This window comes from Barbus barbus, assembly GCF_936440315.1.
Source record: "Barbus barbus genome assembly, chromosome: 20".
Lineage (NCBI taxonomy): Eukaryota > Metazoa > Chordata > Actinopteri > Cypriniformes > Cyprinidae > Barbus > Barbus barbus.
In genome coordinates, this window is record NC_136748.1 from 20,501,679 (window position 1) to 20,525,352 (window position 23,674).

The 23,674-nt window shown below is 44.3% G+C and overlaps 1 protein-coding gene across 1 annotated transcript; it reads left to right on the top strand.

Moving 5' to 3' along the window:
• slc22a7b.4 (solute carrier family 22 member 7b, tandem duplicate 4) lies at window positions 1-22,034 on the top strand (the record flags this gene model as incomplete). The annotated part of the gene is made up of 10 exons (XM_079443853.1): window positions 1-384; window positions 458-561; window positions 868-1,022; window positions 8,108-8,276; window positions 20,024-20,147; window positions 20,242-20,351; window positions 20,448-20,662; window positions 21,359-21,471; window positions 21,556-21,758; window positions 21,956-22,034. The coding sequence occupies exons 1-10, from the start codon at window positions 4-6 to the stop codon at window positions 22,032-22,034; spliced, it is 1,653 nt and encodes a 550-aa protein (XP_079299979.1). The 5' UTR covers window positions 1-3.
• Window positions 22,035-23,674: the final 1,640 nt, after the last annotated feature.

Genomic DNA, 23,674 nt, shown 5'->3' on the forward strand with positions numbered 1-23,674 from the left:
ACAATGAAGTTTGAGAGCATTCTGGAGGAGACAGATGGGTTTGGGCGATACCAGATTGGACTGGTCTTGCTGATGTTTATACCTCGCATCACAATCCCATGTCACTTCCTGCTGAACAACTTCATAGCTGCCATCCCATCTCACCATTGTAACATCAGCTCTCCGGGCTCTGAGGGAATCTTTGGAAATCTGAGTGAGGATGAGAGACTGACTGTCAGTATTCCAGTACAGGATGACGGGACTCCTGCTTCCTGTCTCATGTTCTCTCATCCTCAGTTCCACTTGCTCTCAAACTCCTCCAGCCCCTCAGAGGGTGCTGTAGTCCAGTGCCAGAATGGATGGGAGTATGACAACAGCACGTTCATCAGCACTCTCGCCACACAGGTAAACTTCAATGATGGTGTATCCTGTAGTTCCTTCTCAGCTCTCTCACCACCGCTTTTCCTGTTTCTCTCAGTTTGATTTAGTTTGTGAGAAGAGGGGACTGGCCAAAGCATCAGCCACCATATTTTTTGTTGGCGTCATGGCTGGAACTGTGTTCTTTGGAGTGCTCTGTGACAAGTAAAACACCAATAACCTCCATTTAGAAACTTTTAGATTCTTAAGACTGAAGCAAAGGTACAAAGTTCTCAGTAAGGTGGCACCCTAATGTACAAAATCTAAAAGGTTTATCTTTGTACTGTATTGTCCCCAAAATACTACATAGTAGATTTATATTTTAAAGCTACATATTTGTACTTTAGTACGTTAGTACCTAAATTGTACATAGTGAGAGAGTGTATAACAGAGCCAGAGTTCAATGAAGCATAATCGTATCATGAATGCAGTATTGATGTTCTCATTGTTCATCTGTGTGTTGTTGCTCAGGTATGGTCGTAGGAGTATGCTGCTGGTGTCTTATGTGTCATCTATAGTATTCAGCATTGTTAGCGCTTTCTCAAGCACCTACATCATGTTTGCTGCTTTCCGCTTCCTGACCGGATTTGCACTGACGGGAATCATCAATATAACAGTTGTTCTCAGTAAGTCTTTTCTGAAGCCTAACTAAGACTCAGAGTCATTGAGCCTTTTGTCCAGTCTCAACAATTTAGGGTCCAAATTCAATAGAGTCCACTCTTAACATGGCCAACTACAGTCACTTATAGTCATTTGACTGCACTGAATCTATTTAATGAGAACAAAACTTGATGACACTATTGTCTTCTGTAGAGCTGCTTTAAAGCTGAATCATCTTTGTTTCATAAATGATGAATTTTGCAACATCTACACTGTTAACTTTACACAGTTACTGAATTGAATTGAATCAACACTGCACACTGTGTTAATAATGAAACTATTGTCTTTTTAGAGTTTGAATTTGAATTATTCTCATATTTGATGAAGTTTGCATCACTGATTTTGTTACTTTCCTCCTTGTTATGGCTGCATTTCCCAAAAGCATTGTAAGCGTAAGTTGATCGTAGACCCAATGCCAGCTACGGAGCTACGATAAACGTCTCGGTTACGTACGTAACCCTCGTTCCCTGATGGAGGGAACGGAGACGTTATGTCGTGACGACATTAGGGGATTTACTTGGAAGCCCCGACTGCCTCTGATAAGAGAAAACGCCAATGAAATTTGGCTAGTGGATTTTGCATACCTGAGCCACTCCCCGTGCATACGGGTATAAAAGGGCGACAGGTGCATCCACTCATCAGGTTTTCCGCTGAGGAGCCGAGAACGTGTCCCTGGCAACCAGCGATGGTTCGAGATTGTGGCATGGGGACATAACGTCTCCGTTCCCTCCATCAGGGAACGAGGGTTACGTACGTAACCGAGACGTTCCCTATCTGTCGGTCACTACGAGTTATGTCGTGACGACATTAGGGGTCTATGGAAAGCGCCACAACCTGAACCCCGTCACGACCTTGTGGCATGCAGATGTTGACAAGCTAGCGCGTGACAGACAAATGCGATGCGAAGGTCGCAACCTTCCCGTCGCCCCAGCGCAAATTCGCTAACCTTGGTGCCCGCAGGGACCACTGAGTACATTGCTGCTGGAGATAGCCAAGCCGCTGTTCCTTTCCCCAGAAATCGGAAGGGATTTCGACCTTCTATGAAAGATTGCTTCAAGTCTTTCCTGTTTGTTGTTACAGCCCGGCAGTAACGACGGGGAAGCGAGCCTTCCGGAGAAGGGCGCTACGGAGGCCACACCCTGCCCGAAGGGAGGTAACGTGTGGAGACACTGGTATGGACTGGCCCAAGCCTGGGGCAGTGCTGCATACGCCTGGACCCTGGGGCAGATCCTACCTAGGAGAAGGGAGGAAGGCTGCCAGCAGGGCCTGACAGAGCTCTGTCAAAGGGAAGACACGGGTTTACCATGAGGGAAACCGTACCGTGGATGAATACACGTGTGGGATCACCCGAAGGGAATCAGGCCGCACGGGCACCTAGCCGAGTACAGGGGCTGACCGGAGACCCGGGCAAGCTAACACCGGTACTGGGCCTGGCGTCAGACTGCTCCGCCCAGCCTGACTGCCGGGGGTGCTGGAGGAACTCCGCCAGGGTTCGCCGTTCGGGGAACTAACTGGAGGAGAGAATAGGCGCTCGTATCCCCGAGTAAGGGGGAATGGCGCAGCAAGCGTGACACCGGCCAACTCTTCCCGCCACTTACCTGTTACCCAACACACGGGAAGAGACTGGCTCAACGCGGAGACTGTAAAATCTCGCGAAGGTGTTCGGTGTCGCCCAGCCCGCAGCTCTACAGATGTCTGCCAAAGAGGCGCCGTGCGCCAGCGCATAGGAGGAGGCAACACTCCGTGTGGAGTGAGCCCTCACCCCGAGGGGGCACGGCTCGCCTTGGGATTGGTACGCCAAGGCGATGGCATCCACTATCCAGTGGGCCAACCTCTGCTTGGAGACAGCCTTCCCTTTCTGCTGACCTCCGTGGCAGACAAAGAGCTGCTCGGAGCTTCTGAAGCTCCGGGTGCGGTCCACGTATATGCGCAGCGCTCTTACGGGACACAGCAACGCCAAGGCTGGGTCTGCCTCCTCCGAGGGCAGTGCTTGCAGGTTCACCACCTGATCGCGGAAGGGCGTGGTGGGAACCTTGGGCACGTATCCAGGCCGGGGTCTCAGGACAACGTGAGAGTAGGCCGGCCCAAACACAAGGCACTCTTCGCTTACCGAAAATGCTTGGAGGTCCCCGACCCTCTTGATGGAAGTGAGCGCGGTCAGGAGCGCTGTCTTGGCCGACAGGAATTTCAGCTCGACTGAGTCCAGCGGCTCAAAGGGACCCCTCTGAAGTCCAGCCAGGACAATAGAGAGATCCCAGGAGGGCATCAGGGGTGGCCTAGGAGGATTTAACCTTCTGGCACCCCTCAGGAACCTCACGATGAGATCGTGCTTCCCCAGGGACCGGCCGTCCACTGCATCGTGATGGGCCGCAATAGCAGCCACGTACACTTTCAAGGTGGAGGGCGACAGCCTGCGCTCCAACCTCTCTTGCAGGAAAGAAAGCACCACTCCAATCGTGCATCTTCGGGGGTCCTCTCGACGAGAAGAACACCAGTCCGCGAACAGACTCCACTTCAGTGCATAGGCTTGCCTAGTTGAAGGGGCCCTAGCCTGAGTGATGGTGTCCACCACAGCCTGTGGCAGGCCACTCAAGTCTGCCGCGTCCCATCCAGGAGCCACACATGGAGGTTCCACAGATCTGGACGCGGGTGCCATATGGTGCCGAGCCCCTGAGAAAGAAGGTCCTTCCTCAGAGGGATGCGCCAGGGAGGGGCTGTCGCGAGGAGGGTGAGTTCCGGAAACCAGGTCCGGGTGGGCCAATATGGCGCAACCAACAAGACCTGCTCCTCGTCCTCCCTGACCTTGCACAGCGTCTGTGCGATCAGGCTCACTGGGGGAAACGCATACTTGCGCAGAGCCCGAGGCCAGCTGTGTGCCAGTGCGTCCGTGCCGAGGGGGGCCTCGGTCAGGGAGAAATACAGCTGGCAGTGGGAGGACTCGCGGGAAGCAAACAGGTCTACCTGAGCTTCCCCGAATCGACTCCAAATCAGCCGGATCGTCTCGGGATGGAGTCGCCATTCTCCGGGGAACGTGAGCTGTCGTGAGAGCGCGTCGGCTGCACGATTGAGCTCCCCCGGAATGTGGACGGCGCGCAGCGATTTGAGCTGTGACTGACTCCAGAGGAGGAGATGGCGGGCGAGCTGTGACATGCGGCGTGATCGTAGACCCCCCTGCCGGTTGATGTACGAAACAGCCGCAGTGTTGTCCGTGCGGACCAACACGTGCTGGCCTAGAAGCAGTGGCCGGAACTGCTTTAAGGCCAGATGCACTGCCAACAGCTCTAGGCAGTTGATGTGCCAAAGCAGTCGAGGCCCCGTCCAGAGCCCCGAGGCTGCCTGCCCGTTGCATGTAGCGCCCCAGCCCCTGCTGGAGGCATCTGTTGTGACAACAACATGCCGGGACACTTGTCCTAAGGGCACCCCGGCCCGTAGGAAAGCAAGGTCTGACCAGGGGCTGAAAGAGCGGCGACACGACTGTGTGATGGTCACACGACGTGTCCCGCGGCGCCATGCCCATCTCGGGACCCGTGAGTGTAACCAGTGCTGAAGTGGTCTCATATGAAGCAACCCGAGCGGCGTGACTGCGGCTACGGATGCCATATGCCCCAGGAGCTGCTGAAACTGTTTCAGCGGAACCACTGTCCTGCCTCTGAAGGAACTCAGGCAGTTCAGCACTGATTGGGCACGCTCGTCCGTGAGACGTGCCGTCATACTCACGGAGTCTAACTCCACACCGAGAAAAGAGATTCTCTGCACAGGGGAGAGCTTGCTCTTTTCCCAGTTGACCCGAAGCCCCAACTGGCTGAGGTGCCGGAGCACCAGGTCCCTGTGACCACACAACTGTTCTCGCGACCGGGCCAGAATGAGCCAATCGTCGAGATAGTTGAGGATCCTGACGCCCACTTCCCGTAACGGGGCAAGGGCGCCCTCCGCCACCTTCGTGAAGGCACGGGGAGACAGGGAGAGCCCGAAGGGGAGGACCCTGTACTGCCATGCCCGCCCCTCGAACGCAAACCGTAGGAACGGCCTGTGTCGAGGGAGAATCGAGACATGAAAGTAAGCGTCCTTCAGGTCGATCGCTGCAAACCAATCCGCGGACTGCACGCATTTGACGATGCGCTTCTGTGTCAACATCTTGAACGGGAGCTTGTGTAGGGCCCGATTCAAGACTCGCAGGTCCAGGATTGGCCGGAGGCCACCGCCTTTCTTGGGCACGATGAAGTAGGGGCTGTAAAACCCCTGCCTCATCTCGGCTGGAGGGACCGGCTCGATTGCACCCTTTGCCAGAAGGACAGCAATCTCCTCGCGCAGGACAGGTGCATCTCGGACTGCCACCGAAGTCTCGAGGATGCCACTGAACCTGGGAGGCCGCCTGGCGAACTGAATCGCATAGCCGAGTCGAACTGTGCGAATGAGCCAGCGAGACGGGCTGGGTAGCGTAAGCCACGCCCCCAGATACCGTGCAAGTGGCACCAAAGGCACAATCGACGTGCCCGCAGTGGTGCAGCGAGGGGGAGTAAGGTTGGATGGAACAGAAGGCGGTGCGTTCTGACTCATCCCCACAAAACTCCCTGAGTCCCCGGGGGGACTGGCTAGAGGTGCGCGGGGAGGCATCGCGTCCCCAGACCGCACTCTCTTGGCCACTGGCAATATGGGTCTCGGGTGAGAGTGAGGAGGCAGTGCGTCGCACACTGTCAGCCCGCAGACCTGGGAACCCGGAGGAGAGGGAAATTGCTCTTTCTTTGACAATGTGGGTACCACTGGCCCTTGAGCCAGTGGCGGAACAGAAAGAAAAGAAAACACAGGATTCTCCACCCGGCCCTCCTCCGGGGGAAGGAGCGACGCTAGCCTCGTCGTCTCCTGGGAAAGAGCAAATTCCTCCATCTCCGGGTTGTGCGCGTCAGGGCCGCTTTGTCGTCTTCCTGGAGGACTTGGCGGCCGGCTGAGGCGCAGGGGGCGCCGCACTCCTGCGAGAGGCTCGACGCACCGGCCTAGGTGACGACTCAGCACGGGGCGGAGCAGCTCTGGAGGACGCAGGAGGGCGCCCACGGCGACCAGCAGACTGGGGCCTGGCCCTTGGGCCAGCGGTGGCAGCTGGAGCATCCCGCCGTTTAGGGAGGATGTGCTGAATTGCCTCCGTCTGCTTCTGTACTGCCGAGAATTGCTGGGCAAAACCCTCGACAGTGTCGCCAAATAGCCCCGTCTGGGAGATGGAGGCGTCGAGAAAGCGTACTTTGTCGACGTCCTTCATCTCGGCCAGATTGAGCCAGAGATGGCGCTCTTGGACCACTAACGTGGACATCGCCTTCCCGAGGGACCGCGCCGTGACTTTCGTCGCCCGGAGAGCGAAGTCAGTCGCCGTGCGCAGCTCCTGCATCAACCCCGGGTCGGGACTACCCTCGTGCATTTGTTTTAGTGCCTTGGCCTGGTGAACTTGCAGGATGGCCATGGCATGCAGGGCAGAGGCGGCCTGGCCCGCAGCGCTGTAAGCCTTGGCGGCGAGTGCGGCCGTCAGCTTACAGGCTTTGGACGGGAGACGCGGACGATTCCTCCAGGTGGCGGCGTTTTGCGGGCACAGGTGCACCGCAACCGCTCTCTCCACCTGGGGAATATCCACGTACCCCCTGGCCGCCCCGCCATCGAGGGTAGTGAGGACGGAGGAGGGAGACGAGCGGCTTCTGGCCGTGAAAGGGGCCGTCCACGACTTCGTCAGCTCCTCATGCACCTCCGGGAAGAAAGGCACCGGGGCAAAGTGCGGCCGCTGGTCGCGTTTTGCGCCGATGAACCAATCATCCAGCCGCGAGGGCTCGGGACTGGGCGGTCTGTTGACCTCCAGCCCGATACTCACGGCTGCCCGGGCAAGCATGGCCGTCAGCTCTGGGTCCGGATCGGCAGTGGCGACAACACCCGAGGGGGGCAGCCCCGCCGATCGTTCATCCTCAGAGGACGAAAGCCCATCCCCCGATGCCGCGATCGACATCTGATCCTCGGGCGGCGCACCGAATGAAATGCTGGCGGCCCCGTGAGGCGAACCAGCGAAATCACTCGGGAACCGGACGGAACAAGCGCTGCGGGAGGAGTAAGAGGTCCGTGGGGACGTGCCCGGCGGAGAAGCTCTTACCGTCACCCTCAGATCTCCCAGAGCGCCAGCCGGCGGTCCTCTGCTCGAGCCAGAGAGACCGGGACGGGTGGCGGCAGAGGGTGCCAATCCTTTCAGAAAGGAAAGGCGAGAACGCAGCGTTGCCATGTTCATACGCCCACAACAGGCGCATGACTCATCCACAAACGCATCTTCAGCGTGCTGGATGCCCAGACACTGAAGACAACGCTCGTGACCGTCATCCGAGGACAGGAAGCGACCGCAACCAAGAGAACACGGACGGAACGGCATCTTTAAAAAGACGCGAACCGCCCAGTGTTTTAGAAATTTGCTCTTTCAGGTGAAGTGCCCAGGGGAATCGCTGCTGCAGGGACACCGCTGTCTGCACCGTGACGCCACCCAGGAACAAACTCTTTTTTTTTTGAGGCAGAAGGCTTTGTGGAGATCGCAAACTTCTCATCCACTCGGCTCCGAAGCAAAAATCTGATGAGTGGATGCACCTGTCGCCCTTTTATACCCGTATGCACGGGGAGTGGCTCAGGTATGCAAAATCCACTAGCCAAATTTCATTGGCGTTTTCTCTTATCAGAGGCAGTCGGGGCTTCCAAGTAAATCCCCTAATGTCGTCACGACATAACTCGTAGTGACCGACAGATAGGGAACTAAGGCTTACGATGCTTTTGGGAAATGCAGACCTGTACTGTATAAAGTGTTGTATAAATAAATGTGAAAAGTTGAATTACAAAGTTGCAGGTTTCTTCAAAACATTTTTAAATTAAATATTAAGTATTACAATTTCTGTTTTAATGAAGAACATTGTTACCCCTTTCTCTTAAGAAGCAAAGCATGAAGAATGTGTTTATGTCTGTAGATGTTTAAAATCTTTTGTAAATGTTTTGTGAAACCTTTTTTAATGTTTCTGATGTTTAATGAATGCGGTCTGTTCTGCAGGTATTGAGTGGGTAGACACTAAACACCGCACATTTATCGGTGTGTTCGGCAGTATTTCCTGGAGTTTAGGCAACATGCTGCTGGCTGGTTTTGCCTATCTGGCCACTGATTGGAGGATCCTGATTATTACTGTCACTTCTCCTCTTCTTCTTGCTACAGCCACTTGGTGGTAAGGAAGCACCATTATTGTTTTTATAGAAAAAATGTGTATAGAAAAAATGTTTGTTTATGAGAGTCTTCCTCACAGTCAGGGCCTGTTTGTAAGGTCATGTTTTCTCTCAGCTGGAAAGATCTTTTTTTTTTTTTTCATTTGTTCCTCTCACAACCAATCAGTAAATTCAAAAATAATAAAACTCATGTGTAGTTCTGGCTACATCCATGAACTCCTGCAAATGTCCTTTGTCCTAAATGACCTTACAGAGCTCTGAAAACTCACCTTTTTTCCCTGGCTTTCAATATTCCCTGATTCTCATTGGCATTGATATATTTGATTCTAGCCTTTTCTCCTCTATTTTGTTTTCATTTAATTTTAACTTATTTTAGGCTCATACTTTTATTGTTTCTTAAGTGCTTAAATGCTTTGTGTTTTTTTTTTCTGAACTGTAAAGCACTTTGGTCTACACCAGTGGTTTTTAAATGTGCTATACAAATAAACTATTAATTATTTAATTATTTTACCCAAATAAGAGGGATCATACAAAATGCATGTTATTGTTATTTAGTAGCCTACTGACCTGAATAAGATATTTCACATAAAATATGTTTACATATTGTCCAAAAGAGAAAATAATAGTCGAGTATGTAAAAATTACCCCATTCAAAAGTTTACATGCACTTGATTCTTAATACTGTGTTCTTAACTGAATGATCTACAGCAGTGTTTTTTTTTGTTTTTGTTTTTTTGATTACTAGTTGTTTATGAGTCCCTTGTTTGTCCTGAACAGTTAAACTGCCTGTTATTCTTCAGAAAATCCTTGAGGTCCCACAAATTCTTTGGTTGCAGCATTTTTGTGTATTCAGAATCAGAATCAGAAACTTTATTGCCATTGTCTGCAAACACAATTCACAAACTAGGAACTTGCTTCGGTGACAAAGTGCAACATAAAAACACTGAATAATAATAATAATAATAATTTACGAAGTAGAAATTTTCCTATTTTAAAAAGCATATAAAAAATGTAAAAAATGACTTATTTAAAGTGACTAATGTTATAAAAGTGACCAACTGATGCAAATGTTATAAAATGTTCATGAGACCAACGGCAGAGGGGAAGAAACTGTTCTTATGGCGAGAGGTTCTGGTCCGAATGGCCTGTAACCTTCTGCCAGAGGGAAGTGGTTCAAATAGTCCATGTCCAGGGTGAGAAGAGTCAGCTGCTATCCGGCCTGCTCGCCCCCGAGTCCTGGAGACGTACAGGTCCTTGAGAGATGGAAGGCTGCAGCCGATTACCTTCTCAGCAGAGCGCACAATGCGCTGCAGTCTCTGTTTGTCCCTGGCAGTGGCCCCAGCATACCACACGGTGATGGAAGAGGTGAGGATGGACTCATTGATGGCCGTGTAGAACTGCACCATCATCTGGACTGGCAGCTTGGCTTTCTACATCCTCTGCTGGGCCTTCTTGATAAGGTCAAGTCAAGTCAAGTCACCTTTATTTATATAGCGCTTTTAACAATGTAAATTGTGTCAAAGCAACTGCACAATATCAAACATATCACAATATCAATATCAAACATATCACAATATCAATATCAAACATTGGCCTCTGGCCAACAAACCAGCAGTTCAATTTAACTGCAGCAAAGTCAGATTGTAAGGTCTCAACTAGTTCCAGTGGTCATTTGGTAATTCTGTATGTTGTCTGAGCGTTGGCATCCTCTGAGGGGTTGGCATTATCTTTTCTCAGGTGTTCGGTCATCTCAGATCATTTAGGGGTTGGATCCAGACTGAAGCTTCTGTCATTCCTAATTACCACGGGATGTTAATCCCGTGGCAGAAACAGAGACAAATAGAAACATAATTAGCGTAGCTGCTGTTCCATCCCAAGCTAAAGAATAATAATAATGTACATTTGATCAGATATACTACAGTACAAGATTATAAAATGCATTATGTGAATGCTTGGCTAAAGAGATGTGTCTTTAATCTAGATTTAAACATAGAGAGTGTGTCTGAACCCGAACGTTATCAGGAAGGCTATTCCAGAGTTTGGGAGCCAAATGTGAAAAAGCTCTACCTCCTTTAGAGGACTTTGCTATCCTAGGTACTACCAAAAGTCCAGAGTTTTGCGACCTTAAGGAGCGGGTTGGATTGTAGCGTGGTAGAAGACAAGTTAGGTACGCAGGAGCTAAACCATTTAGGGCCTTATAGGCAAGTAATAATATTTTGTAAATGATACGGAACTGAATAGGTAGCCAGTGCAGAGACTGTAAAATTGGGGTAATATGATCATATTTTCTTGACCTTGTAAGAACTCTAGCCGCTGCATTTTGGACTATCTGTAGCTTGTTTATTGAAGATGCAGGACAACCAGCTAGCAGTGCATTACAATAGTCCAGTCTAGAGGTCATGAATGCATGAACTAGCTTTTCTGCATCAGAAACAGGTAGCATGTTTCGAAGCTTGGCAATGTTTCTAAGATGGAAGAATGCTGTTTTTGTAACATGGGAAATATGATTTTTAAAGGACAAGTTGCTGTCTAATATAACACCCAGATTTTTGACTTTAGAGGATGTGACAGTGCATCCGTCAAGTTGTAAATTGTAATCCAAGAGATTCTGTGTATTGTTTTTTGGTCCAATAAGTAATATCTCTGTCTTATCTGAATTTAATAGGAGGAAATTATTGGTCATCCAATCTTTTAAATTTTTTACACAATCTATTATCTTAGATAGTTTAGAAGTTTCACCTGGTTTTGTTGAGATATATAGTTGAGTATCATCAGCATAGCAATGAAAACTAATCCCGTATTTTCTAATAATATTACCAAGAGGCAACATGTATATTGAAAATAGAAGAGGACCTAGGACTGATCCTTGTGGTACTCCATACTTTACTGGTGATAATTGTGATGACTCTCCATTTAAATGAACAAAGTGGTAGCGATCGGACAGGTATGATTTAAACCATCTTAAAGCCTGCCCTTGAATACCAATATGGTTTTGTAGTCGATCTATGAGTATATCATGTCTATAGTGTCAAACGCAGCACTAAGATCAAGTAATACTAGCAATGAGATGCAGCCTTGATCTGAAGCAAGAAGCAAGTCATTTGTAATTTTAACAAGTGCAGTTTCTGTGCTATGGTGAGGCCTGAAACCTGACTGAAATTCCTCATAGAGATCATTTTTTTGCAAGAAGGAGCACAATTGAGCAGACACAACTTTTTCTAAAATTTTTGACATAAACGGAAGATTTGAAATGGGTCTGTAATTTGCCAGTTCATTAGAATCTAGTTGTGGTTTCTTAATAAGAGGCTTAATAACCACCAGCTTGAATGGTTTTGGGACGTGACCTAAGGCTAACGATGAGTTAATAATATTGAGAAGCGGTTCTTCTGCTACGGGTAACAACTCTTTCAGTAGTTTAGTGGGTACAGGATCTAATAAACACGTTGTTGGTTTAGATGTACTGATAAGTTTGTTTAGCTCTTCCTGTCCTATAGTTGTAAAGCACTGCAGTTTTTCTTTAGGTGCGATGAATGAAGCTGAAATACTAGACGCAGTAGAATCTACATTTGTTATTGTATTTCTGATGTTATCTATTTTATCAGTAAAGAAATTCATAAAATCATTACTATTAAATTGTGAGGGAATATTTAGATCGGGCGGTGTCTGTTTATTTGTTAGTCTAGCCACTGTGCTAAATAAGAACCTTGGATTGTTTTGGTTATTATCTATGAGTTTGCGGATATGCTCTACCCTGGCAGCTTTTAGAGCCTGTCTATAGCTGGACATACTGTTTTTCCACGCAATTCTAAAAACTTCCAAGTTAGTTTTTCTCCATTTGCGCTCAAGAATACGAGTTTCTTTCTTGAGAGAATGGGTATAACTGTTGTACCATGGTGCAGTACATTTTTCTCTAATCTTTTTCAATTTGAGGGGGGCAACAGCTTCTAATGTATTAGAGAAGATAGTGCCCATGTTGCTAGTTATTTCGTCTAGTTCATGTGTATTTATGGGTACACAGAGCAGTTGAGATAAATTAGGCAGGTTATTTGTGAATCTGTCTTTGGTGGCTGGAATAATAGTTCTGCCCAGACGATAACGCGGAGCCATATAACTAATATCAGTAATAGGCAGCATGCACGATACAAGGAAATGATCAGTAACATCGTCACTTTGGGGTACGATATCTATATTAGTAAGATCAAGTCCATGCGATATAATTAAATCTAGCGTATGATTAAAACGATGAGTGGGCCCGGTGACGTTTTGCTTGACTCCAAAAGAGTTTATTAGGTCAGTAAACGCAAGTCCTAGCACATCATTTGTATTATCAACGTGAATGTTAAAATCTCCGACAATTAGCAGTTTATCAACATTAACCAATAGATCTGAGAGGAAATCTGCAAATTCTTTTAGGAAATCTGTATATGGCCCTGGCGGTCTATACACAGTAGCCAGAGCAAGAGATAAGAGAGATTTATTTTGCATATCTAACAGTGTAACATTAAGCAGAAGTATTTCGAATGACTTAAACCTCCTGTATCCTGTTTTCTGAGTAACATTGAGAATATCACTATATATTGTTGCCACACCGCCGCCACGACCAGTCTGACGGGGCTCATGTTTATAACAGTAGCTTGGTGGAGTAGACTCATTTAGACCAAAATATTCATTTGGTTTCAGCCAGGTTTCAGTCAGGCAGAGTACATCAAAATTATTATCTGTGATCATTTCATTTACAATAACTGCTTTGGGTGCAAGTGATCTAATATTTAGGAGCCCAAGCTTCAAAAATTGTTTTTGTTCATTTATTTTGTGTTTTTCTGGTTTAATCACGATCAGATTTTTTCTAGATCCTGCATTAAATTTATATTTTGACCTCGCTATTCGGGGGACAGACACAGTCTGTATAGATTGGACAACGCGGGTACTTCTATCATTTAAGTGGGTAGAACAAATGTCATTTGAGAATTGGCTTACTAGTCAGATGGAGCGTAGCGTCCTGGAGATGTTGTCCGACAGGAGTTCCGCTCCGACTCTGCTGGGGTGCAGGCCATCAGCACGGAAAAGCCTAGGACGCTCCCAGAAAAGATTCCAATTATTTACAAAGAGCAGTTTCTGTTCTTTACACCATGACAATAACCATTCGTTTAAAGCAAACAGTCTACTGAACCTTTCGTGTCCTCGTCGATACGTCGGAAGTGGACCTGACACGATGATCTTCGCCGCGGGCGATGTGCTGCGTACCGTCTCGATCAGGCTCCTGTAGTCCCTCTTCAGTGTCTCCGTCTGCCGCAGCTTGATGTCGTTAGTCCCCACGTGCAGCACGACAGCCCCGATGCTCTCATCGCCCTTCAGGATCGCGGGTATCTGCGCAGAAACATCGAGAACACGAGCACCGGGTAAACAGTGTGTGTGCACTTTACCTTCAGCTAGCGTAGCACGGACGTGCCGGACGATGGAGCTTCCGACGATCACAGCGTCGCGTTCCGTCTCGCGGAGGGGAGCGAAGCGGTTCCGGGTGGAGATCTCGAAGACCGGAGGCGGCGAGGTTGTCCCCCAGGGCCTGGCTCGCGTCTTCCGCTGCTGTTGTTGCACCCAGGGTCCGTGGCGTCCCGGCGCCGGAGTGAAGGACATCTGTGAAGACCGCGTCCTGGGTGCACAGTGTCTGTATAGAGAAACGCACGGAGTAGAGGTGGTGGGAGTGTTAGCAGCGTGCTGTATACTTACCCCGGACTTGTGAGCTTCAGCCCGGGATGTTTCCAGCGCGGCTCTCCTCTCTTTCAGCTGGGCCTGCTTCTCCACCAGGTCGCGGATCTGCTTCTCCACGGCCTCCAGCTCCAGCTGCACCGAATGCAGCTCGAACGTGTCCTCACCTGCACTCAAAGGTAGACACAAATCCGAGGGAGTTGATGGTCAGCTCCCACTTGAGGTCGTGGGTGATGTGGGTGCCCAGGAAGCAGAAAGAGACCACAGTGGTGATGGGGGTGTCTGTCAGGGCAAGGGGAGGCAGGGGGGCTGTGACTTTCCTGAAGTCCACAATCATCTCCACTGTTTTTTGGGCATTAAGCTCCAGGTTGTTGCTGTTACACCAGGACACCAGCCGCTCCACCTCTCTCCTGTAGGCAGACTCATCACCATCCGAGATGAGCCCGATAAGAGTGGTGTCATCCGCAAACTTAACCAACTTCACGGAGTCATGGCTGGAGGTGCAGCAGTTGGTGTACAAGGAGAAGAGCAGAGGAGAAAGTACACAGCCCTGTGGAGAACCTGTGCTGATAGTTTGAATGTCTGAGACATTCTTCCCCAGCCGCACGCACTGCCTCCGGTCCGTTAGGAAGTCAGTGATCCACCTACAGGTGGAATCAGGCACGTTGAGCTGAGCGAGCTTGTCCTGGAGCAGAACCGGAAGGATGGTATTGAATGCAGAGCTGAAGTCCACAAACAGGATCCTGGCATAGGTTCCTGGAGAGTCCAGATGCTGAAGGATGAAGTGGAGGGCCAGGTTGATGGCGTCGTCTACAGACCGATTAGCTCTGTATGCAAACTGCAGAGGGTCCAGGAAGGGGAAGGTGAAAGACTTGAGGTGGGGCAAAATCAGGCGCTCAAATGACTTCATGACTACAGACGTGAGCGCCACAGGCCTGTAGTCATTTAGTCCAGTAATCCTGGGCTTCTTGGGTACGGGAACGATAGTAGACAGCTTGAAACAGGCTGGGACGTGGCATAACTCCAGGGAGGTGTTAAAGATGTCTGTGAAGACAGGAGCCAGTTCGTTAGCACAGTGTCTCAGGGTGGAAGGAGAGACACCGTCCGGGCCTGGGGCTTTTCGAGGGTTTTGCATTTTAAAAGTTTTAGTCACATCCTGCATGGAGAGTGTGAGGGCAGTGGGGGAGGAGGAGGGGTCCGGGGTGAGCCCTTATTTGAACCCTTTCCAACAATGACTGTATGATTTTGAGATCCATCTTTTCACATTGAGGACAACTGAGGGACTCATATGCAACTAGAAGGTTCAAACGGTCACTGATGCTCCAGAAGGGAAAAAAACATGCATTAAGAGCCAGGGGCTGACTGCATTGACTTTGGACTTGATGAAACACAATGGACCAACACCAGCAAATGTCACTGCACCCCAAATCATCACTGACTTCAGAACTTTACACTGGACTTCAAGCAGCTTGGATTCTTTCCCTCTCCAGTCTTCCTCCAGACTCCAGACCTTGATATCCAAATGAAATGCAAAAATAAAATCCCTTTATCTGAAAAGGGGACTTTGGACCACTGAGCAACAGTCCAGTTCTTTTTCTCCTTAGCCCAGGTAAGATACTACTTTGTTTCTGTTTCAGAAGTGGCTTGGTAGCCCTTTTCCTGAAGACGTCTGAGCTTGGTGACTCTTGATGCACTGACTCCAGCTTCAGTCCACTCCTTGTGAAGCTCTTCCGAGTGTTTGAATCGGCTTTGCTTGACAGTATTCTCAAGCTTGCGGTCATCCCTGTTGCTTGTGCACCTTTTCCTACCCAATTTATTCCTTCCAGTCAACTTTGCATTTAATATGCTTTGATACAGCACTCTGTAAACAGCCACCCCTTTCAGTAATGACCCTCTGTGACTTACCCTCTTTGTGAAGGGTGTCAGTGATTGTCTTCTGTATCATTGCCAAGTCAGCAGTCTTCCCCATTATTGTGGTTTCAAAGAACAAGGGATACCCTGAATTTATACTGTAGGGATGGCCATTTAATGAAGCTCAAATGTAAATGTTCTAATATTTTGAGATACTGGATTTTTGGCTTTCATGAGCTGTAAGCTCCAATCATCAAAACAAAAAAATAAAAAAACTTTTGAAATGTTTTACTTTACATGTAATTAACCTGGAATATATGAAAGTTTAACTTTTTGAAATAAGTTACAAAAAAAAAACTTTTTCACGATATTTTGGATACACTTTATTTCGATAGTCCACTTTAGACATTCTACTAACTATAAGTAACTTGGTAACTACACATCAACTACATGTCAACTAACTCTCAGTAGGGTAGGTTTAGGGTTAGCAGAGTTGGGCACAAATACATCAAAATGTATTTAAAATAAAAATACAAAATACTGCGTGGAAAAATGTATTTAAATACAAATACAAAATACTGTGTGGGAAAATGTATTTAAATACAAATACAGTATTTTGTATTTTGAAAATACACAAAATACATGTGAAATCGGCTATCCAGTGAAGTAACACTATTAAGGCCTGTTTACACCAAGAATGATAATTATAAGGATAATTATATTAGTGTATTCTAAGTATACAATGCAGTTGTGTCATCTGTCACTTTAAATGCTCAAGCTTAAGCAGAAATAATTCAGATTGGCTGTCAATGTTTTTATTATTCATCATTTTTTGTGCTGTTATGTTATAGTTGTGGTGTGCTATCTGCTATTCACTTAGATAGGATGTACTCACACTAGGGGATCTGATCCGTGCTTGAGCATGATTGACCCCCAAAGTCCAGTTCATTTCACAAGTGTGACTGCTCTGTATCGTCTCCAGTGTGGTTCGTTTAACCATGCCCTGGCCCACTTGAAGAGGTGGCTCGGGTGCGGTACACATGTAGTGTGACCGCTAACCGCACCGGAGCATGGAACAGTTCATTTACTATTTTTGTATGCGCTATTGTTATCATTATGACAGCAAAAATCTTTATAATTACTTGGATATCACACTTTTCAATGAATTTCATTTGAGTAAATTTCCAAATTCCACCATTATCCTCAGCTGCCTCTGTAATAATCCTCTGATATCTGTCAGTGAAAGGACAACCATGCTTGGGTTTTAGTACAAGACAACTGTCCCTTGTGTGAGTATGCCCTAGAACCATTTTTTGAACTTTATATCTTTATTATTAGCAATATAATTATCTTTGTCTTGGGGTACACACACACAGAAAGCTGCTTATTACTCATTTATGCATGTTTCTTTATCACTCTGACGTGTCAATAACTCCTGCCCACTAAAAGCTCCACAGATATATTTGCATAACACAACGATATATAAATGATATAGAAAAAGTTAAATTGATTTACATTGTCGTATTGGCATAGCAAACAGTAATGCTTAAAGTTTAATGAACACATTTGACTAGCTAGATCAGGGGTCAACAAATTCAGTCCTGAGCCCTATTCGGACGGTAATTGTTTCTCAGGGGGATGTAAGTGATTTTCACCATATACCGGGGGTAGTTGGTGATTTAATTGCCCTCCGAATCCAGATTGTCGGTGTTTTTCTCTCACCACCCCCGTAAAAATCCTCGGCCGAATTACCTACTGTTTTTTGACAAATACCAAGGTCGTGTGGTAATTTAATTGCCGTCCGAATCCATATCTCTGAGTTTATGAGAAGAAATCGATTTGAAATTCAGTGTTTAATCCCAGCACTCCCGAACACCGTAAGGTAACTGTTTTTCTTCTGTGTAATTTGCATACACATTTATTTCTGAAATGCTGGAAAGTATTTAAAAGAACAATACTTCATAACACAGAGACTGGGAGCAGAAAGAGAAGAAAAGCACGTAAACATTCAAAATGGGTCTTTATTATGGCAGCAGGTATGCAATACAATTTTTAAAATGTGTAATATAAACAGATTTATACAAAACTAGCCTATATCACATATAATTAAATATAACTATAGTGCATCTATTTTCCTATTTTTAAACAGGAGATTTAAATAATCAAATAATAAATAGGATTAAAATATGCTTGGAATAATAAGAATACATTTTACATAAATATTTTTTTTAAGAATACATTTTACACAATAATAAGCAATAATATAAATAAATTTGTAAATAAAATTCATTTTATTTACAACAAACAATCATGTGACCATGGCCACGTGAGCAGCTCAGAAATCTCTCCTCCACTGTGAATAAATCGCCATCCGAATCCATGACTTTTATCACTGATATGTAAATTCATTTTTTGCAGACGTCCATATGGGAAACAATTATCGTCCAAATCGGTCTCTGGAGGGCCGGTGTCCTGCAGAGTTTAGCTCCAACCCTAATTAAACACACCTGAAGCAGCTAATCGAGGTCATAGTAGGTATACTTGAAACTTCCAGGCAGGTTGAGTGTTGAGGCAAGTTGGAGCTAAACTCTGCAGGACACCGGCCCTCCAGGATCAAGTTTGATGACCCCTGAGCTAGGTGATAAAAGCCAAAATCTGACCAAAAAAAAAACTATCAAGACTGACTAGTGCTAATGGTATGTTTCTCTTGCTAGTGCTCTTTTTTTCCTTCATGCTAAGTGCTAATCTGAATGGTGTTCCATTTTAACCTTAATCAACAAGTACAACCGGCCATGACATCTTAACTTATGCTGCCTTCACAGGCAATCAATTTTTTTTTCATATTTTTTTTGTAAATATTAGTTTTCTAGTTGGAAATTGGACATGATTGCCTTTGTCATATTTTCTACTGGGAAACCCTGAGATAATTTGTATACATAAGTTGTGCAGGCCATAAACATGGTGGAGGGAAAAACAGTTGCTGTTTTAATGTTAAAATCATGCACACCGTAATGCAATAACCATTTCAAGCATTTTGCATGTTTTATACACAGCAAAACAGCATTTGACTGAAAATCCAGAATCATCAACAAGCTAACTATATAGATAGCTCTGTGAATGTTTATATGGTTGTCAATGAATGGGATGCTACATTTTGGTTTTAATAAGATTCTCCCAGGAAACCTGGCGTCCTCCATGATTCCTGTTCTTTCCAACAGCACTTGAATGCGACAAGCTTGTAATCAGACTTTCTGAAAACTTGCTTACCCAATTCTAGATGGAGTCATACAGCTGCAGCTCACATGCATGAAAGTGGCATGTCTGAACTAGTTGATACAGGAAATCAGCAGTCTAATAAGAGGTTAATTGGCAAAACGTATTTTATGTATTTTAAAAATACAAAAATACTAAGATTAAATGTATTTAAATACAAAATACATTAGATTTTTTTTCAATGGTATTAAAATACAAAATAGTATTTTGTATTTCAAATACATATTTTAAATACATGTATTTGAAATACTGCCCATCCCTGAGTGTTAGTAGAATAAGTTGACATATACTTGCAAAGTTTCTCATAGTCATTATGTTGTATGTTGTGGACCCATCAAAATAAAGTGTTTGAAGATATTAAGCAGACAGTCTACTAATACTCTAATGACTCCTAATTGACATGTAGCTGCAAAGTTACTTACTGTTAGTAGAATATCTAAAGTGGACTATCGAAATAAAGTATTACCCATTTTTTTTTAGATGCACCTGCATACTCATACATATTCATGTATTTAAAAAAACAGTATTAAGAATCAAGTGGATGTTAACTTTTGAACGGGGTCATTTTTATAAATTCAACTATTATTTTCTCTTGTGGACTATATGTAAACATCTTTGAGGTGAAATATCTTATTCAGGTCAGTACTAAATAAACAACATGCATTTTGTATGATCCCTCTTATTTTGGTAAAATAATTAACATTTTGCAGATTCTAAAAGGGGTATGTAAACTTTTGACCTCAACTGTATACGCTAGGTTTTTTGTCATTTACACCACTTCATTCTCCATTTGCCTAAAATCAAAGTTTGTAATAAAAAGTTTGTAATTTCAGTGCTGGTTGGTTTGGCTTATGATTTAAAATATAATTTCAACCTTATTCTATATTAAAGAAAGAATGATTGTTTAATACCTTAATAGGTGGATCCCTGAATCAGCACGGTGGCTAATAGCCAATGGAAAGGCAGAAACAGCATACAAGTATCTGAAAAAATGTGCTACTTTTAACAAGAGACAAGACTTTACATCTAGAGTTAAATCAGAGGTAAACAGGGTCTCATTTGCCATTATTTATATATTTGCAAAGAACTCAATTTCAACAAGGGTTTAAAATACCTTTCTTCCTGTTTCCATCACAGGCTTTGTCCACTGTTGCAACTGTGGAACACCAGAGTCACAGTTACACTTATTTCGACCTGTTCAAAACCCCAAAGCTGAGGAGACTCACACTTTTCACCGGCATAGTGTGGTAGGTTTTTCTACGAATTTAAATATTTTATATTCAAAGAAAGTGCTTCTGAATATGTGGAAGCAAAGAATCTACATTCACTTCCCCTATTTGTAGGTATGGAGTTGCTTCTACATACTACGGCCTCAGCTTAAACATCACTGGCTTTGGGCTTGACCGTTACATGACACACTTCATTTATGCGGCTATAGAAATGCCAGCAAAAATCCTCATCTACTTTAGTCTCAATAAGGTCGGCCGTAGAATCAATCAGACCGGGACACTGGTGCTCACAGGATTCTGCATACTCATCAACATCATCACACCTATAGGTTTGTAGATCAAATGTGTCATTTCAATTTCTATCAATACAGCCCTTTAGTTTCAAGTGCACTTTAAATCAATGGTTCTCAACCAAAAAACAGATTAACCATAACGATTCAACGGGTCAAGGCCAGCAGGAAAAAACAATTCTAAAAGCAAATTACAAAATGCAAAGTACCATATATTTTTTTTTTGCATAGTTAGGATAGAAAAATGCATATGTGCATCAGCTTTTAAAAGGGGGAGAAAACACTTTCCACATTTTGTTGAAGCCATACAGCAAATCAAATTTTATTCATTTTGATGCTAATCATAGAAACTAGCCAAATCAACACAAGCTGTCCATTAACAAAATGTTGTAGGTCCTATGTAATTCATATTAATGTTAAGACATTTTAATGCATAAACTGAAGGATATTATCCTTTCAAGGACAAGTTTTAATACAGTTTACGACACTGACGGTTAAATGGTTTATGGGTGGAGCTACTTGTTTACTTTTTCAAAAAATTGTGTTTTTGTATGATTTACATCATACCAATTTATACAAAATCAGCATTGTAAAATAGTTATGTTTTCTCATGGAATCAGGTTGCAACCACTGCTTTGCCCAAAACTGTTTTGCACATTTTTTATGAATTGTGTAGTATGTGTTACGTGATGATTTTATCAGACCTCTTCTGTGTGAATGTTTCTATGGGTTTAGAATACTGGACGTTTCGTGCTGTGATCGCAGTGTTGGGTAAAGGACTTTCAGAGGCTTCGTTCACAACTGTGTTCTTATACACCACTGAGCTCTTTCCAACAGTCATGAGGTTAGTGTCTGCCATGTTCCTTTTCAATTATTAAGCTCACTCAGTTTTTAAAATGCTTCCGTTCTCTCTCCTTCACATCTATAGGCAGAATGGGCTTGGCTATGCCAGTTTTATGGCACGTTTGGGAGCATCAATTTCTCCTCTTATCATGCTCTTAGAAGACACGTGGAAGCTCCTCCCAGAGGTCATTTTCTGTATGGTGGCCATCTTTTCTGGTCTCATTGCTTGGCTTCTCCCTGAAACCAACAACGCAAGATTGCCAGAAACCGTAGAAGATATTGAAGAGATGAGGTATAAGAAAAAATGTCGCAAAATACAAGAAAAGATCTTGAATGCCCTTGGCAAATGTTTTCTAATTTAGTTTTTTTTTTTTCTCTCTCTTTGGAAACATCAGCCTACAATCCTGACATTGTTATTATGTTTGTCTGTTTTTTCTTTTACTCATCTTTAAATTCACAATAATTTGCTTTATTACTTATCTTTCACAGGAAGAAACCTATCTGTTTCACAACAGAGGATCAGAACATCCCTTTAAAGTTGCCCATCTCTGCAGACACAACACAGTGAAATGCAAATCACTTCACAAGCACAAAAAGACATCCTGTCATCATGATGAGTCTCATAAGCTGTACTTGACATCAGAAGTATATAGCTAATAAAACTCTTGAGTTATGGAGTCTTTGTGTACTGTTTTCCTTTCTTTCTTATAATGAAATAAATCTAGATTCAGTCTTTTTGCTCATGCATTACCTAACTTTAGCTACATATTTAATCATATTTAATTAATCCCTTTAGTTAATCTCTCTCTTTAAGTCTCTTGGACAGCACCAGCATTAGTATTTGGGCTCTGTTTGACAGCGCCCTGGACAACTGCACATTTACCTGAGGCTGACCTCTGTTAATGAGCGTTGGAAGGCTTCTCCCATAATTTACAACTTCCACCAAAAACCAACATATCACACATATTATCTTCAAATTATTTTATTGGCAAAAAATATGTTTAAATATGTTTTAAAATATAAAACGAGTAACTCAGACTTAACTCTATTTGATCTGATAGGTCATATCGTAAGTTCATATCTCCAGCTCGTATATCTCATAAATCAGAGACATTAGTTAAAAACATACTCTGTATTATTCTGACTTCTATACAAAATTAATGTGACACGTCTCGTGGAGGAAAAAAGTAAACATTTTAGCTTATTATCTAAACATTATACCAAATGAGACTACCGTAAATATGAAATTATAGAGAAAATGCATTGGTGTTTAACAAGTTAACTGGCCAAAGATGCATCCCACTGTACTGGCAGTGAGTGAGAGAGGAAAGTGTGTTTTACACCTATAGATTTCTGGGTTTGAAAAGCTTTGCTGGACTTGAACATACCGTAATTGATGCAAGTTTATGTTGCTGCATGTTCAGTCCATCTAGTTATGGCACCATGTTACAGAAACTCTAGATGGCAGTAGTGACAGATTTTGGAGAAAGAGTAATTATTCTTTAGATGTGGCTCAACAGCTTGAACTCTTTCCAGTTTGCATTTCTGTCAAAGAGATCAAATTTTGATTTAACTGGTGCTACATCGTTAAAATTATGCTTTTAAATGTATGCATTTAAGACTTCTACTTGTTATAAAATAAATGCAGTTCTTTTGAACTTTCTATTTATCAAAGGATCGAAGAAAAACATTTTCCATAAAAATGTTAAGCAGCACAACTATTTTTAACATAAATAATAATAAGAAATAATTCCTGAGAATGATTTCTGGCGGATCATGTGACAAATTCAGTCTTTACATTACAGGAATAAATTACATTAAAAAAAAAGAAAAAAAAAAAAAAGAATTTGAATAATAATTCTAACTTTTTAATGGTAGTTCAAAATATATAATACAATATATAATATAACATATACATATATATTTAATATAGTTTTTAAGAGACCTGCCTTTGTCCCCAGTTTAACTACTGTATGTACTGTCCAACATTGCTGTCATTTATTAAGCAGGAAGACATCCAACCAAATGACTAGTGGAAGCTCAGGCCTTCCACTATGGTTTCAACACCCTCTGTGTTAGATGTTTATTTACTAAAAGAAAACACTAATGTACAATCTTTCAGTGCAGAGTTTCTGTCCATGTCCATTTGTGAATTATATAAACAGTTTTTTCTTTAGTGTGGTTTTGTTACTTTCAGTGTGTTAAGTT